This window comes from Schistocerca piceifrons, chromosome 10 (assembly GCF_021461385.2).
Source record: "Schistocerca piceifrons isolate TAMUIC-IGC-003096 chromosome 10, iqSchPice1.1, whole genome shotgun sequence".
In the NCBI taxonomy this organism is placed as follows: domain Eukaryota; kingdom Metazoa; phylum Arthropoda; class Insecta; order Orthoptera; family Acrididae; genus Schistocerca; species Schistocerca piceifrons.
Window position 1 is genome coordinate 112728094 of NC_060147.1, and position 18321 is coordinate 112746414.

The window sequence follows — 18321 nt, forward strand, 5'->3', positions numbered from 1 at the left end:
TGGTACAGTGTCAAAAGCCTTCTGGAAATCTAGAAATACGGAATCGATCTGAAATGCCTTGTCAATAGCACTCACCACTTCATGTGAATAAATAGCTAGTTGTGTTTCACAGGAACGATGTTTTCTAAATCCATGTTGACTGTGTGTCAATAGACCGTTTTCTTCGAGGTAATTCATTAAGTTCTAACACAATATATGTTCTGAAATCCTGCTGCATATCGACGCTAACGACATGGGTCTGTAATTTAGCGGATTACTCCTGCTACCTTTCTTGAATATTGGTGTGACCTGTGTAACTTTCCAGTTTTTGGGTACGGATCTTTCATTGAGCGAACTTAAGGGGAGGTTTGCTATCTTTTGGTTCAAAACACCGGTTTTTAATTGCAATCATGGATCCATGAAAGTGTTTAGAATCCACCCCTGAAACGGTTTGTTCCGAATACGTAACGGAAATGTGTGTTATTCGCAGTTGAACAAAAAAAATGCACCTGCTTGAAATCGGCCTTTTACACGCACCAGTTTTTTTTTTTCTTTCGAAGGACGAGTTATTGTACCGGTGTTTGGGAGGAAACACACAAAATTCGAATAAAAGTTTGAACGCGTGTGTTTGGAAGTCAGCCCCCAAGCATTTGCATTCTGGTGCTAAGACTTTCCTGGCAGCGAGCAGCTTCAACGAAGGGTGTTCAGCAATTCTGAAGACCATGACAACGATGGACGTCACCGTTCGGACGAGCACCGGATTCAAGCGGCCAAGAACCGCTTGTCACCGGCCGTACGAACGGCTCTGGAGCAGCGCAGGATGGCCCAGATCGAGCAGAACGCCCTCTATTAGGAAGAGGAAGGACTAGTTCATGGACCCGGAATATCAGATTGAACGGAAGTTGCATAATATTGTATATATATGTAGTCAAAACTTCAAATGCGTTTTTCTCGAAATGACTTTTTTTCGCGCGGTATGGTAACTTCAAATATACTGAACCGATTACCATGATTCTCTGTTTCCGACGAAGCTAACTAAATTGTCTAGGAGTTGTACCACTTTTAAACCGATCCATCAACTATATTTTTACTTGGCCGACGAAGTCGAAAAATCTATGAAAAAACTATTATTTTGAAATGGCCCCCATTTTGTTTCGTATGGTCCAAATAGCTTAAGGGATGTACAACTCCTAAAGAATCTTATATACTTCGCTAACGTCAACTCAATTTTGATTTCAGACGAGCCGGCTGACCTGTGACATACCGCGGGTGGAGGTCTACATCGAAATTTTGTTTCGTTCCGACGGCTTTTGCACTTCGACATTTCCGGTTGAAAAAATTCCAGTTTGCAGAGGAAATATCAAACTTTTGAGCAAATTTGACATTGGTATCTATAACATATGAGAAAAAAAAATTCTCAAAGAACATGCTTTTTTCGGGCCAAAGATAGTAAACCTCCCCTTAACAACCGAGAGAAGCGGCGTTTGCGGAGAGTTGTCGGTTATAACAGACAAGCAACACTCCGTAGAACAACCGCATAAATCAATGGGGGACATACGACGAACGTACCCATTAGGACAACTCGGACAAATTCGGCGTGAGTCGGCTTTGGCAGCGGATGACCCACGCGAGTGTCTCTACTGACAGCACCGCCTCTCCTGGACTTGTGACCGTATCGGTTGCACCCCTGACGACTGGAAAACTGTGACCAGGTCAGATGAGTCCCGATTTCAGGTGGTAAGAGCTGGTGGGACGGTTTGAGTGTGGCGCAGACCCCACGAAACCATGGACCCCAGTTGTCAACAAGGTACAGTGAAAGCTGGTCGTGGTTCCATAGTGGTGTGGAGTTTGTTTACATGGAATTGACAAGGGTCATCTCGTCCAACTGAACCTATCATTGACAGGAAACGGTTCCGTTTGGCTACTTTTAGACCATTTGCAGCCGTTCGTGGACTTCATGTTCCCAAACAACGAGGTCATGTCTCCGGGCCACAATTGTACCCGATTAGTTTGGAGAACGTTCTGGACAATTCGAGCGAATGGTCTGGCCACGCACATCGCCTGACATGAATTCCATCGACCATTTAGGGGATGTAAGCGATAGGTCAGTTCGTGCACAAAATCCTGCCGAGGCAACACTTTCGCAGTTATGAACGGCTATAAAGGCAGAACAGCTCTATTTGTGCAGGAGGCTTCGAACGACTTGTTGAGATGGTGCCAAGTCGAGTTATTGGACTACGCGGTGCAAAATGAGGCCCTACACGATATTAGGAGGGATGCCACGACTTTTGTCACCAAAGTGCAGAGCTCCTAACAAACAAAACACACACAGCATGGCATTCTTAACAGAGTTCTTGTAAAGTAACTTCGAGCGCACGCCATGGAAATGGGTCATATGCAAGGTAAAATTACCAAATATGCAGCAACCAGTCGCAAAATCAGGTAGCGAAGTATTTGACCTCTGCTGAAGACAGCATTACTACTCAGGGCACATATTGGTTGAAAGCACCGATGATGGCTGTTAATCAGTTGAAATCGATTTGCAAAAGTGAATAAATAAAACATGATTTTGCGACTGGTTGTTGTATATTTGGTAATTTTATGGTTTACGGTCGCTGCACGACCTGGGAGCCACATGGAGCCCACCATTCATAATATGCAAGGTGTTTTAGGAGGGATATTCGACATTCAGTATTATGACAGGAATGATCATTCGAAGAAGAAGAAGAAGAAGAAGGGGAAAAACCCTTAAATAAACAGGGGCTGTAATGTGCATACCTTAAAGAGCTATAACCACTTGTTCAGCTCGATCCCGTGAAATATATCTCATCTAATGAAAAAGTCTCCATAGCTCTTCAGGTATGCACTTTGAAGCCCATGTATACTGCAATTTTATTTTCTTGTTTTGGCCTGTGCTACCATCTCTCAAAATATGGACAGCAAAGAGCGTGCACTGAAAGACATTTGCTTCGTAGTATCGGAGATGGAGAAGAGGTCACAGCCCTTAACGTATGCATTTTAGAGCGCATATTTACCGGACTTTTCTGCTTCGTATGATCGTCTCTGTTGTATCCCTGAATACTGGCCATTCCTCCTGCAACACACTGAATCTAAATTACTTTGTGGATAACGTCGGAAGTTCCATAAAGATTTTCGTTGACGCTGAAACTGTATTCAGAGATGTCTAACCGCTAGAAAATTGTAGCGAATTGCCGGAAAATCTGCAGACAGTTCAAACTTGGTGCAGGGGTTGGTAGTTGACAATATAATGAAATGTAACACGATGAGCATGAATATGTGGGTTGGTGCATTATTGTATGTGAGGCTTGTTTTGTAAGTAAGTACAGTTTTGAAATTTAAAAAAAAGACGTGCTAAGATATCTCCATAACTTTATTTTTACATGTAAGCCTGTACCTTAATCTACCTTTATACATAATTTCCGTCAATATTGAGGCACTTGTCATAACGTTGTACCACTTTTTGAATACCCTCCTCATAGAAGTCTGCCGCCTGACTTGTTAACCACTGCATCACCACTGTTTTGACTTCGTCATCGTCTTGAAGACGCTGACCGCCCAGGTGTTTCTTCAAGTGCAGGAACAGATGGTAGTCACTGGGCGCAAGATCGGGGCTGTACGGAGGATGATCTAGAGTTTCCCATCGGAAAGATGTGATGAGATATTTTTGTCTGATTCGCCACATGCGGACGGGCATTGTCTTGCAGCAAAACGATGCCCTTGCTCAACTTCCATGGACTCTTGCTTTGATTCTGATGTGACGTAGGCCACCCGTGTTTCATCGCCCGTAACAGTTTGGCTTAAGAAATCATCACCGTCGTTGTGGTACCGCTCAAGGAAAGTCAATGCACTGTCTAAACGTTTGATTTTGTGCACATCCGTTAGCATTTACGGTACCCAACGTGTGAACAATTATTTTCGGTAATTCAAGTGCTCGTTCACAATTCCATACAAAACACTACGAGAAACATTAGGAAAGTCATCCCGCAAGGAGGAAATCGTAAAGCGTCTATTTTCTCTCACCTTATTGTCCACTTCCTGCACCAAACTTTCATTAACGACCGAAGGACGCCCACTCCGTTGTTCATGATGCACGTTTGTGCGGTCATCTTTAAATGCTCTCACCCACTTTCTTACCATCCCATCACTCATAATGCTTTCTCCGTAAACTGCACACATCTCACGATGAATATCGACCGCTTTTAGGCCTTTTAGCACTAAGAAATTTTATAACAACCCATACTTCACAGTCGACGGGACTCACGATTATCGGAGGCATCTTAAACACTCAGTACACAACGTAAACAAGGAAGAATCAGACTGTAATGGCGTCAGTGCGTAGATTAAGGTACAGGCTTTCATGTAAAAATAAATTGCGATATCTTAGCACGTCTTTTTTTTAATTTCAAAACGGCACTTACTTAAAAGAACACGCCTCGTAGTTACACACTGGAAGCATAAGATATCAAGACGTAGGCGTGAGGAGCGATATGAAGTGGAACGGCCACATAAAGGTAATCGCAGGTGCGGCAGTTGCCACACAGATTCGTCAAGTGCAGTCCACCCACGTAGGTGGTGGCACCTAACAAAACCGTACCTAAAAAAGCCCTCATTCGACCAGTACTAAAACTCCAGTCTGGGATCAGCACCGAATATCAGGTGATCGAGAAAATCAAGGAAGAGCTGCGCGTTTCGCTACAGGTTTCGTTCAAAAAATGGCTCTGAGCACTATGGGACTTAACTGCTGAGGTCATCAGTCCCTTAGAACTTAGAACTACTTAAACCTAACTAACCTAAGGACATCACACACATCCATGCCCGAGGCAGGATTCGAACCTGCGACCGTAGCGGTTTCCTTCACCAATCTGGAAAGTATCATTGAGACTCTCAGTCAACTCCTTTGGGAGTCCTTATGAACTGTGTAAGTGGTTTCTGAGTGCCTTTTTATCAGGCATTAATTTAGTTACTTTCCTTTTTGCAACACGATCAGAAAGTTCCAGACACTTATAACGAGCTTGCTGAGTGTAAACAGCGTGAAGTCACTTTAAGTTTTCGTGTTGCACCTACTGCCTGTCTGATATTAGTAACTGATTCGGAAATCAGTGCAGAAATGCGTTCCATTATGTAACCAAACCGGTCTTCAGACACTTGTAGCCGGTTCTTGAAATGATCTGGGCACCTCTCGCGACTTCCACGTACATCAGATACTATAGTGCACTTTCTACTCCACCATCGTCTTTTCTCCTGTTATTCTTTTTATCCAACCAGTCGATTGGTTGTCTCTGCTGAAATATGAGAGTCGGAACTTTAACCCTTTATCTACCATCGGGCATCAGAGGACCGTCCGTGACGTTTAATATCTTCTATGTTAGTACATATACACTATTTTAATGAAATTTTGTGACTTTCTGATTTATCAAGTTAGTCATAATATTGGAAAAGATTATAAAAATTTACCTATGGCTTTATGTTAAACCGCTGGTGCACGTATCCTCCCATACGGGCCTCGCAGGCCCATGCGTTTAGAAGCAATTTTTCAACAAGCAGATGTCTGTTGCGTCATTTGCTGTAGTTGACTCGCGCTGTTATTCTTGCAGTGTTCAACAAAAAAATGGTTCAAATGGCTCCAAGCACTATGGGACTTAACATCTGAGGTCATCAGTCCCCTAGGCTTAGAACTTCTAGAACCTAACTAATTTAAGGACATCACACACATCCATGCCCCAGGCAGGATATGAACCTGCGACCGTAGCAGCCGCATGGTTCCGGACTGAAGCGCCTAGAACCGCTCGGCCACCGCGACCGGCACGGTGTTCAACAGTTCTTGTGATACGCACATGTTTATTTTGGTCCATTATTTCATGATGACTGTCCGTTCTACAAATTGAAAATGTTACGGAGAAGAGAACTGGCACATGAGGAGACGAGGAAATTGTTCCAGCAGTCTTCTGATTCTGAAAACGCTCCTAATGAATGACTTCCAGTGACGACAATAACGGGGTAGATGTCGCTGAAAAGTCAGGACTACACGAAGATGATGATCATAAAGAATCCCTTTCCGCAGACGGATAACAATAATTTAGTGCAAATTCTATTGAGTGTGACTTATTGTTTTCTCGTAATGGGAATGAATTATGGACTACAGCTCCTTAACTTGGAATTTCTAGTAGGCGGAGCAAAAAATGATGTATTGAAAGAAGACCAGGGATCTACAAGTTATTCGACTGCGAATTGTGATAATGAAGAATCTTGTGTTATTCTTTCGTGTACTCTCATTGACAATGTTTGTATGTGGGCCAAGAAGAAAGTTGGAATCGTTTACGAGGACTGGGTGGGAATAGATGTGCATGAAATGGAAGTTTCTTGGTGTTCTGATCCTGACTGCAGTTTACAAGTCAAGAAATGAAGTATCAGTCACCTTTGGAATGTTGAGAATGGCCGACCACTGTTCAATGAGATTATGTCTCACTGCCGCTTCCATGCTATTCGAGGGTGTTCCGCTTTGACATTGCAGCTGCGCGACGTGAAAACAGATAAGGTGACAAATTGGAACCAATCACAGAAATTTTTGAGATGTGGGAAACTTTGCTTGGGGATGCCTACATTGCAGTATGGTGCATACTGTGGATGAACAGAAGGTCACATTTCGAGTTCGCTTTCCATTTACACATCCCATCAAAACCTGGTAGATACGGAATAAAGTTCTGGGGAAGGAGGAAGAATCCAGAGTTGTGCGACTTGCAGAGAATGCTGTTAAAACTCTGGAGATTGAACTTGAGAAATCTGGGCGTAATATCACCTGTGAGATTTTTTTTACATCTCTCGATTTAGCTCATTATTTGCTGTCAAAAAATCTGTCACTAGTCGGACCATCCGGAAAAACAAAGGTTAACTGCCAGCCGATTTTATTACACCTATAGGACGTGACGTATGCTCAACATTATTTGTTTTCAACCAGCTGCGATGATTGCCTCTGTGTTCCCTGAGAAACAAAGTTGTTGCAGTCCTTAGTTCTCTCCGTGACCAACCAACTATGACAAAATCACAAGCAAACAAGGCTGAAGTTATAATGGCATTTAATGCCACAAAGGGCGGCATTGACACCATGGCCCAGGAGACGTGATGTTACAATGTGAAGATAAAAACAAGGCGCTGGCCGTTGATGATTTTTTTCAGTATGATCGATGTAAGTGTAATAAATGCATACATAATAATGCTGGCTGGCTACCAATAAAAAATCGAGGCGCCGGACTTTCATCACCAGTTTGGGGAAGCAAGTAGCAGGAGTAAGGTAGTTAATGAATTTATTAGTAGCACCAGATCACGGAAGGGCAGTGAAAGCACCAGCTAAGATAAGGAGATGCGCATATTGTGTAGGGAAGAAAGCAGAAAACATCAGGTTACGTGTTACATGTTGTAAGTGCACCAAATCCGTATGCTCTGAACATTCTGCTATTGTCTCTACACCCTGCGCAATTCTGCAATAAGAATAAAAGCCACAAATAAGAGTATAAACTGTCTTTTTTTAAATGTAAACTTTTATTTACTTAAATTTTAAAAATGTTTATACCTGAAAAGTAGGTATCATAAGAAGCCAAAACAGTCTCACTTTAAGCAACACGGCATGACAGGGCCGAGTGAGAGGCAACACTACACAGATTTTCTGGTAAGCATGGGGGATAGTATTGGAGGCTACTTATGTACAACTCATACAAAATACACTGGAGCGCCAAAGAAACTGGTACAGGCATGCGTATTCATATACAGAGATATGTAAACAGGCAGAATACGGCGCAGCGGTTGGCAACGACTATGTAAGACAACAAATGTCTGGCGCAGTTGTTAGTCGGCTACTGCTGCTACAATGGCAAGTTATCAAGATTTAAGTGAGTTTGAATGTACTGTTATAGTCGGCGCACGAGCGATGGTACAGCATCTCCGAGATAGCGATGAAGTGAGGATTTCCCCGTACGACCATTCCAAGAGTGTACCGTGAATATCAGGATTTCGGTAAAACATAAAATCAACTTCGCTGCGGCCGGAAAAAGACCCTGCAAAAACGGGACCAACGACGACTGAAGAGAATCGGTCAACGTGACACGAGTGAAACCCCTCCGCAAACTGCTGCAGATTTCGATGCTGGCTATCAGTAACTGTCAGCGCGCAAACCTTTCAATGAAACATCTTCGATATGGGCTTCCGGACCCGAAGGCCCAGTCGTGTACCCTTGGTGATTGCACGACAGAAACTTTTACCCCTCGCCTGGACCCGTCAACACCGACATTGGACTGTCGATGGCTGGATACATGTTGCCTGGTCGGACGAGTCTCGTTTCAAATTTTATCGATCAGATGGACGTGTACGGGTATGGAGAGAACGTCATGAATCCATGGACCCTTCATGTCGGCAGGGGACTGTTCAGGCTGGTGGAGGCGTGTCCAGTTGGAGTGATATAGGACACCTCATACGCCTAGATACGCCTCTAAAGGTGACAGGTACATAAGCGTGCTGTCTGATCACCTGCATCCATTAGTGTCCATTGTGCATTCCAGCAGGACAATGCGACACCCCATACATCCAGAATTACTGCAGAGTGGCTCCAGGAACACTCTTCCGAGTTTAAGCACTTCCGCTGGACACCAGACTCCCCAGACATGATCATTATTGAGCATATCTTGGATGCCTTGCAACGTGCTCTTCAGAATAGATCTCCACCCCGTCGTACTCTTACGGGTTTATGGGCAGCCCTGCACGATTCATGGTGTCAGTTCACTCCGTCACTACTTCAGACAATAGTCGAGTCCATGCCGCGTTGTGCTGTAGCACTTGTGCGTGCTCGCGGCGACCCTACACGATATTAGGCCGGAGTACCAGTTTCTTTGCCTCTTCAGTGTAGATACATGTTTCAAAGTTTTACTCTCCGTCAAAGTAGTCACCAGCATTGTGTATAATTCGTTGCGAACTACGTGGAAGTCGCATGATAGATTTAGCAGCGCCTCTTCTGTTGCCCGACGTATCTCTCCATCAGTTCTGAAGCGAATGCCATGAAGTGCTTCCATCATCTTTTAGTCAAGTTGGAGCGAGAAAGGTCTAAATCATGTTTGCAACACACAGCCTGCGACCAGCTCAGAAAAAGAAGCGGCGACACCGTGCAGGCCCCGCCTATGTATCGCTTTCCAGAGAACAGTGTTCGGTCGCGCATGGCACGAGTTGTGACTGACTTGTCCGACCGATTGGTTGGAAAGAGTTTACCGTGTTTTTCTACTTATCCTACTTCGTATGTACGAACTGTTTGTGAAATAACTCTGTAAACGATGCACCTGTGCTCTTACTTTAAATTTACGCACTTTCGTGAGAGTATCCACTCTTAAAACATCATATCTAATCACGGGACAAATATTGTTCATCTGATTTTTTGTACTTCGGATGTTTTGAAATGTCTTGTGGGTTTTGCCGTTCGTAGTCTTGCTTTCTTAAGGTACGGACGCAATTCTGCTGTGCTCACTGTGAAAATTATAATGTAAATGATAATTAGGTTTTCTGAATATAGTGTAAAGTCAAGTTATTCTGCCTTTAATTTCTAACAAAAACCACGTCACTGTTACACGATCTTTAATTTGTATGATGTGTTTTCAGAGGATCGCGGGTCAAAGAGGTGTGTCGGCGGCACTTCCTTAGTGAACGTTAATGACCGAACACTTCCCGTGTTCAGTCATTACTTTTCATTGCATCTTACGCTTCAAATCGCGGAGATATCTTGAACGGTCACTTTATTTGTACCTAGCAACATTTTCACTCAAGCTATGCAAAGAATGATTCGGCTATTCGTCTACTACTAATGACGCAGTTGTGCAGTCTACACCAGCCGAACACCGGCCCCGAAAAACATTTAGAAAATGATTTTGATGGTGGTTAATTTCCCTCATATGTTGCGTTCTCAGTTCCCCGCTGAACTCGATACGAAGCACTGGCTGTACGACCGTACCGAGCCGTACGTACTGCGGGCGAGAATAAGCGCAACCACCATCTGATGACACCTATCCTTTTTTTAAATTTATGTTAAATCATCGAAATAACTGTTTCTGAATCTAATTACAGTAACGTGGCAACCCCCCACCACACTATCCAGACTTAAGCCGTTAAGCGCTTGTGACTTCAACTCGATTCTCAAACTGAAGGAAGGACACTTCACGCTGTTCAGAAGTGCTACAGAGATTCGTCGGGCCATACACCGCTCCACTCTATCAACACAGCTGGCGCTTCTCCATGTGTCCTACGACTTTCATGTCGCTGGCATCGGGTCATACACACACTGCTGGTGACTACTCTGACAGGCTGTGAAACTTCGAAACATGTACCTACTGTGTATAATCTGTAAATTAACAGATATAACGCTCGTAGTATCTAAATCTGAACTGACTACAGCACTACTTTCTACAACAGACTAACAACGGGACCACCCAGCGATCGGACTTTTGTAGTTTTTTATGTTTATGGTATGTGAATGCCAGAATCTCCCGAATTTCTTCGATGTAATCGACTTTAAAGTTATCCCCAGGCACCTGACTTACTAAAATTATGGCTACTTATTTCGACAACCCACTCCGTAACTGAGTTTTTAATGGGTCTTCGTTTCTAATAGTTTCGTGACCTATTTTCCATTTCATTTGTTTCGCTCAGTTCGAATACCTTCATCATGTAAATGTAGAAATCGACAAATAGATGCTAATTAACACATATCTAGTCACCATTTTTATGAAAAATGCATGCGATCTTGTTTCGAATTACATATCGCACGTAAAATTCCAGATTTCGTTACAAATATAAATTATTATTTATAGACATATTATATGATGAGGCCCATACTGCGAGGAGCGTAGGGGACGGTGCGGGAGACCCGCACCGCCGTGCTAGACAAGGTCCTAGCGGAAGTGGATGCCATTGCCTTCCTCCGACCGTAATGGGGATGAATGATGATGATGAAATCCCTGACCCCGCCGGGAATCGAACCCGGGACCCCATGTGCGGAAAGCGAGAACGCTACCGCAAGACCACGAGCTGCGGACGATATAATATAAAAGAGTTTAAATGTTGTTTGTCGAAAAGTTCTCGGTCAAGTTACTTGAAATTTTTATACGATGCTGTAATAAACTTTCATAACAGCTATATATCTTTTAAACAACAACGTGTAGGTTTTCTTTTAACACAAACTGCGAGAAAGAAAACGCTGGGCTATGCCGTGCCGAAGAAAAAAAAGTGGGGTTTTGTTTTCTTTCCCGCAGTCATTTTTAACGACAATAGTAGTGCAATTTAAACATTGGACAAATCGTATCTTCAATAAACCGTATGTGTTGTTTCTTCTTATATACCGTTTTAAACAGTACGTGTATACACAAGACTGTGCTGTTTTGTCCGTTTTAACAGTTGTTGTGGTCTTCAGTCCTGAGACTGGTTTGATGCAGCTCTCCATGCTACTCTATCCTGTGCATGCTTCTTCATCTCCCAGTACCCACTGCGACCTACATCCTTCTCAATCTGCTTAGTGTATTGATCTCTTGGTCTCCCTCTACGATTTTTACCCTCCACGCTGCGCTCCAATGCTAAATTTGTGATCCCTTGATGCCTCAAAACATGTCCTACCAACCGATCCCTTCTTCTAGTCAAGTTGTGCTACAAACTTCTCTTCTCCCCAATCCTATTCAATACTTCCTCATTAGTTACGTGATCTACCCACCTTATCTTCAGCATTCTTCTGTAGCACCACATTTCGAAAGCTTCTATTCTCTTCTTGTCCAAACTATTTATCGTCCATGTTTCACTTCCATACATGGCTACGCTCCATACAAATACTTTCAGAAACGACTTCCTGACACTTAAATCTATACTCGATGTTAACAAATTTCTCTTCTTCAGAAACGCTTTTCTTGCCATTGCCAGTCTACATTTTATATCCTCTCTACTTCGACCATCGTCAGTTATTTTACTCCCTAAATAGCAAAACTCCTTTACTACTTTAAGTGTCTCATTTCCTAATCTAATCCCCTCAGCATCACCCGATTTTATTTGACTACATTCCATTATCCTCGTTTTGCTTTTGTTGATGTTCATCTTATGCCCTCCTTTCAAGACACTGTCCATTCCGTTCAACTGCTCTTCCACGTTCTTTGATGTCTCTGACAGAATTACGATGTCATCGGCGAACCTCAAAGTTTTTACTTCTTCTCCATGAATTTTAATACCTACTCCGAATTTTTCTTTTGTTTCCTTTACTGCTTGCTCAATATACAGATTGAACAACATCGGGGAGAGGCTACAACCCTGTCTCACTCCTTTCCCAACCACTGCTTCCCTTTCATGCCCCTCGACTCTTGTAACTGCCATCTGGTTTCTGTACAAATTGTAAATAGCCTTTCGCTCCCTGTATTTTACCCCTGCCACCTTCAGAATTTGAAAGAGAGTATTCCAGTTAACGTTGTCAAAAGCTTTCTCTAAGTCTCAGTTTTAACAGTAAAGAGGAAAATTTGTATTTATGGCTTATGACTGCAATTGGGAGTCACGAACGATGGCGGGCGATCTCGTGCTTGCTGTTGCGCACCTACGTCACGCGTTCTCAGACAGAGATACAGAGTAGTGTTCTGAGCGTTCTGCTGTGAATCTTGCAACCAATTTGAGCATTTTAGGTGACTGTAGCGAGGTATTTTCTGAACTTTTATTCTCTTCGCTGCGAGCTGTCACTGCTGAAGGTGGTGGTGAGCGACAAATTCTACATCAGCAAGCGAGGCGCACAGTTTGCGGGACGCCCGCTTCCTAGCGCGAAACATGTGTGTGGGCGCATCGCAACTGTCGTTTGGAACCGGCAACACAGCAGTCTCCGCCCACGAGTCGACCTGCGCCAACCGCCTTCGCTCGTGAATCGCACTATGGACTGCTACTACTACGGAATCTGAATCGTCCGATACCTTGTGACCCAACCCGTCTGCAGGTTAAAACTATGCGGCGGGAGAAGTTTGCCACATTCCGTATACCAACGATCCCAACCAGTTCACCCACTCATTTTAAGCGATATCAGTTCCCAATCATGGTTTCGCCGGCAGTAACAATAAACACGGATGAAGGTCGGAGAGAGAGAGAGAGGAGGAGGGTGAGGGGAGAGGAAATAGAGGGGGCAGGAGGAGGTGACCACGAAGAGGCGGGGGGAGAAGGTCGAGAAATATAGGGGGGGAGGTGGGGGTGGAACAAGATGCTGGTGTTGAAGTGAGAGAGAGAGAGAGAGAGAGAGAGAGAGAGAGAGAGAGAGGAGCAAGAGGAGAACGACAATACTACGTACATCGAACTCTCACACATACGCGTATTTAGCAATTGCTAGTCTTTTATAAAATTACGTTAACTAAAATATATATATATATATATATATATATATATATATATATGAAGATGGTGTCTGTTCTTTCGGACATGTCCGAAAGAACAGACACCATCTTCATATACAGAGTGTTTCAAAAATGACCGGTATATTTGAAACGGCAATAAAAACTAAACGAGCAGCGATAGAAATACACCGTTTGTTGCAATATGCTTGGGAAAACAGTACATTTTCAGGCGGACAAACTTTCGAAATCACAGTAGTTACAATTTTCAACAACAGATGGCGCTGCAAGTGATGTGAAAGATATAGAAGACAACGCAGTCTGTGGGTGCGCCATTCTGTACGTCGTCTTTCTGCTGTAAGCGTGTGCTGTTCACAACGTGCAAGTGTGCTGTAGACAACATGGTTTATTCCTTAGAACAGAGGATTTTTCTGGTGTTGGGATTCCACCGCCTAAGACACAGTGTTGTTGCAACAAGACGAAGTTTTCAACGGAGGTTTAATGTAACCAAAGGACCGAAAAGCGATACAATAAAGGATCTGTTTGAAAAATTTCAACGGACTGGGAACGTGATGGATGAACGTGCTGGAAAGGTAGGGCGACCGCGTACGGCAACCACAGAGGGCAACGCGCAGCTAGTGCAGCAGGTGATACAACAGCGGCCTCGGGTTTCCGTTCGCCGTGTTGCAGCTGCGGTCCAAATGACGACAACGTCCACGTATCGTCTCATGCGCCAGAGTTTACACCTCTATCCGTACAAAATTCAAACGCGGCAACCCCTCAGCGCCGCTACCATTGCTGCAAGAGAGACATTCGCTAACGATATAGTCCACAGGATTGATGACGGCGATATGCATGTGGGCAGCATTTGGTTTACTGACGAAGCTTATTTTTACCTGGGCGGCTTCGTCAATAAACAGAACTGGCGCATATGGGGAACCGAAAAGCCCCATGTTGCAGTCCCATCGTCCCTGCATCCTTAAAAAGTACTGGTCTGGGCCGCCATTTCTTCCAAAGGAATCATTGGCCCATTTTTCAGATCCGAAACGATTACTGCATCTCGCTATCTGGACATTCTTCGTGAATTTGTGGCGGTACAAACTGCCTTAGACGACACTGCGGACACCTCGTGGTTTATGCAAGATGGTGCCCGGCCACATCGCACGGCCGACGTCTTTAATTTCCTGAATGAATATTTCGATGATCGTGTGATTGCTTTGGGCTATCCGAAACATACAGGAGGCGGCGTGGATTGGCCTCCCTAGTCGCCAGACATGAACCCCTGTGACTTCTTTCTGTGGGGACACTTGAAAGACCAGGTGTACCGCCAGACTCCAGAAACAATTGAACAGCTGAAGCAGTACATCTCATCTGCATGTGAAGCCATTCCGCCAGACACGCTGTCAAAGGTTTCGGGTAATTTCATTCAGAGACTACGCCATATTATTGCTACGCATGGTGGATATGTGGAAAATATCGTACTACAGAGTTTCCCAGACCGCAGCGCCATCTGTTGTTGAAAATTGTAACTACTGTAATTTCGAAAGTTTGTCTGCCTGAAAATGTACTGTTGTCCCAAGCATATTGCAACAAACGGTGTATTTCTATCGCTGCTCGTTTAGTTTTTATTGCCGTTTCAAATATACCGGTCATTTTTGAAACACCCTGTATATAGTTCAGGCTCACCGGCCATTTGGCCATCTTCTTCTGTGCGGATGCAGAAACAGTGTCCGAACTCTTACAGGAATCGGCAGTAAAGCCGCGAGTAATGAGTATGATGGGCATGGGCACTATGAATATAGTGCGGGACAGTAAGTTGCGAATGTGGGTCTCACGGGAGGCGTGCCAGAGATAAGTCTCTGCAGTCGCACTATCCCCCGTGTCCTCGGTGGCTCAGGTGGATAGAGCGTCTGCCATGTAAGCAGCATATTCCGGATTCGAGTCCCGGTCGGGGCACACATTTCCAACATGTCCCCGTTGACTTATATCAACGCCTGTATGCAGCTAGGGGTATTCATTTCATTGTGATTTCAAAAAATTATATTTCCATTGCATGTCATGCGTAATTCGAAACAAGAAGATGTGCAGGTATCCGCAATTTGCATGCATTTGATGAATTTTATACACATGTTCAGAAAAACAGAGAACACCTTGAACAACTACAGACAGGACGTTGATATTCACAGGACATTTACATCAATATGTTCTGCATACACGATTAGCAATTCAACAGGTCAACATCGATATAGCGGCGCGGCGGAACACCGGGAAAAATATGCCTGCGGCTCTTGTTGTCGCTGCTGTAAACCAAAGCTAATGGATCAGTGTGACTCGAGCAGACGCGCAGGTATCTCTCAGACATATGTGCGAGCAATAGCATGAGTTCGAAAGAGGGCCCATTACAGGCATGAGAGATTGTGATGCATCCTTCGGGGAAATTGCTGCTCGTGTGGAATGAAGTGTTCCGGCAGTGCAACGGGTGTGTGGAGAATGGTTCACGGAAGGCCGTACAACAGGACGAGATGGGTCAGGTCGCACCACTCAGACCCCCCCCCCCCCCCCAATCCCCCCTCCGAGAAGATCGTCACCTCATGGCGCTCCAGGACAGATCTGAGTCCTCCACGCCACTTGTGCAACGGTGGAATCGTATAACACATCATACACTATCAGGGGTGACAGTCCGTCGCCATTTATTATAGCACAGGTTACGTGCGAGTCGTCCACTTCTCCACCTACCTTTGACGAAAGGCCAGAAATTTGCTGGACGTCACTGGGGACAGGAATGGCATCAGACACCGTTTTGGGCCGAGTCCAGTTGCTGTATGTTTGGTTCGCCGCAGACAGGGGGGAGTATCACACCAACTGCTTAGTGCCAAGACGAGTCGTCATGGTGTGGGGTGCTGTTGAGTACAACCACAAATCACAGTCGGCGCGCGTCCATTGCACTGTGACCAGCGTGACCTACGTGAATGACATCCTGTGACCGTCACCACGCCCCTTATGCACAACATCCCAGAGGCCATTTTTCAGCAATACAATGCACGACCACTTGCTGCTGTACGAACAAATGCCTTCTTGACGGCACAGGGTGTCAGTCTCTTGCCTTGGGCCACAACTAATCGAAAATGTGTGGGATATGGTGCTGTGACCCAATGCCAACTGCCACAGATGAACTTTGGAACCGGGTGAATGCAGCCCGGATGGCTGTACCACAGGACGCCATTCGCGCCGTATGCGCATCGATACCATGATGCATGGACGGGTTATCAGGGCCCATGGCGGACCCTGGACCTACTAGGTAACAGGACATATCTGAACCGAGGTGACAAATTCTAATCAGTTCTGCAGAATATCCTAATGTACACGTCGTGAGAGTCGGTTTTGTCGAAAAATTTTTAAAGTTGCTCATTCTGGAAAGATCCCCCAGGCTGTGGCTAAGCCATGTCTCCGCAATATCCTTTGTTACAGGAGTGCTAGTTCTGCAAGGTTCGCAGGAGAGCTTCTGTAAAGTTTGGACGGTAGGAGACGAGGTACTGGCAGAAGTAAAGCTGTGAGGACGGGGCGTGAGTCGTGCTTGGGTAACTCAGTCGGTAGAGCACATGCCCGAGAAACGCAAAGGTCCCGAGTGTCTCGGTCCGGCACACAGTTTTAATCTGCCAGGAAGTTTCGTATCAGCGCACACTCTACTGCAGAGTGAAAATCTCATTCTGGAAACATCCCCCAAGCTGTGGCTAAGCCATGTCTCCGCAATGTCCTTTCTTTCAGGAGTGCTGGTTCTGCAAGGTTCGCAGGGGAGCTTCTGTAAAGTTTGGACGGTAGGAGAGGAGGTACTGGCAGAAGTAAAGCTGTGAGGACGGGGCGTGAGTCGTGCTTGGGTAGCTCAGTTGGTAGAGCACTTGCCCGCGAAAGGCAAAGGACCCGAGTTCGAGTCTCGGTCGGGCACACAGTTTTAATTTGCCAGGAAGTTTCATATCAGCGCACACTCCGCTGCAGATTCATTCTGGATGCATCGAAATACTTTGTGAATATCTTTTTGGATTGCACGTATCGTAAGTAAAAAAAAAAAAAATACGAATATCCCATTGCCTTGTGAGTCCTGTCTTCGTATCTGCTTCAGTCAGTGCGTACTGCCTACGACTGTATCGAAGAGCGATAACCCGCAGCTTAGGCGCACACTGACCTCCGCCGCTGCCGATGCCATTCCTTATGCGCTTTCTGGGAGAGGTGGTCGCTGGCTGGGTTCCTCGCTGCTGTTGCTCCTGTTCACCGCACTCTCTGGCCAGATGGTACACAAGCACACGCCACACAGGTCACTCGTGTCACAGAGCGCGGCGGCTGCTCTTTCTCGCGGTTTTCCCCAGTCCGGCGCACTCGCGGATGGCTCTCGCTGGGCGTCCCGGGTCGCACTGCCCTTGTGTGCGGCTGCGGCTATTGTCGTCCCCCCCTGGCCGCTATCTGTGCGGGCGACTCCCCCCTCCGCGCCGCCAGCACGCGGCCGGCGCCGCCCCTGGTGGGGGATCGCGGAGTGGAGGAAGGTCGCCGCGGGCTCTCCTCAAGGTCTGCGCCGTTGAGGTAGTCTGTCCGCCGGCCGGCTGCCCCCTGCGTGTAGGCAGACCCGCGGCGCAGTCCGCCGCCACGGAGGTTAGCTCATCTCAGGTGACTCACGACCTCAAGTGATTCACCGGCGCCACAGCATACACGATGTTTATTACATTCACGGAAAAACCGCAACACCAAAAAATAATGTACAGTAACGAAACGTTGCGAATACATTTCTCTAGCTAACATGTTCAAGTGAATATTTTTCGCATGGTGCAGCCCAGTCAGCAACTGTAAAATGTAATTATATTAAATTTCAGCCTGCAGTTGCATACGTAAAGAAACTTTACCTAGGTTTCGGCTATAATACTGGTTTTAAGTCCGTATTACTTCGCACGCGCATGCGCGCGACCACCAG

The 18321-nt window shown here is 45.4% G+C and overlaps 1 protein-coding gene across 1 annotated transcript in view; it reads right to left on the reverse strand.

Moving 5' to 3' along the window:
* LOC124719123 (calcium-binding mitochondrial carrier protein Aralar1) overlaps positions 1 to 17794 on the reverse strand; it is a 615804-nt gene extending 598010 nt beyond the window's left edge. Inside the window, exon 1 of the mRNA XM_047244818.1 lies at positions 17545 to 17794. Coding sequence (XP_047100774.1) covers positions 17545 to 17565 — 21 coding nt within the window. The 5' untranslated portion in view covers positions 17566 to 17794. The remainder of the gene's footprint in view (positions 1 to 17544) is intronic.
* Positions 17795 to 18321: the final 527 nt, after the last annotated feature.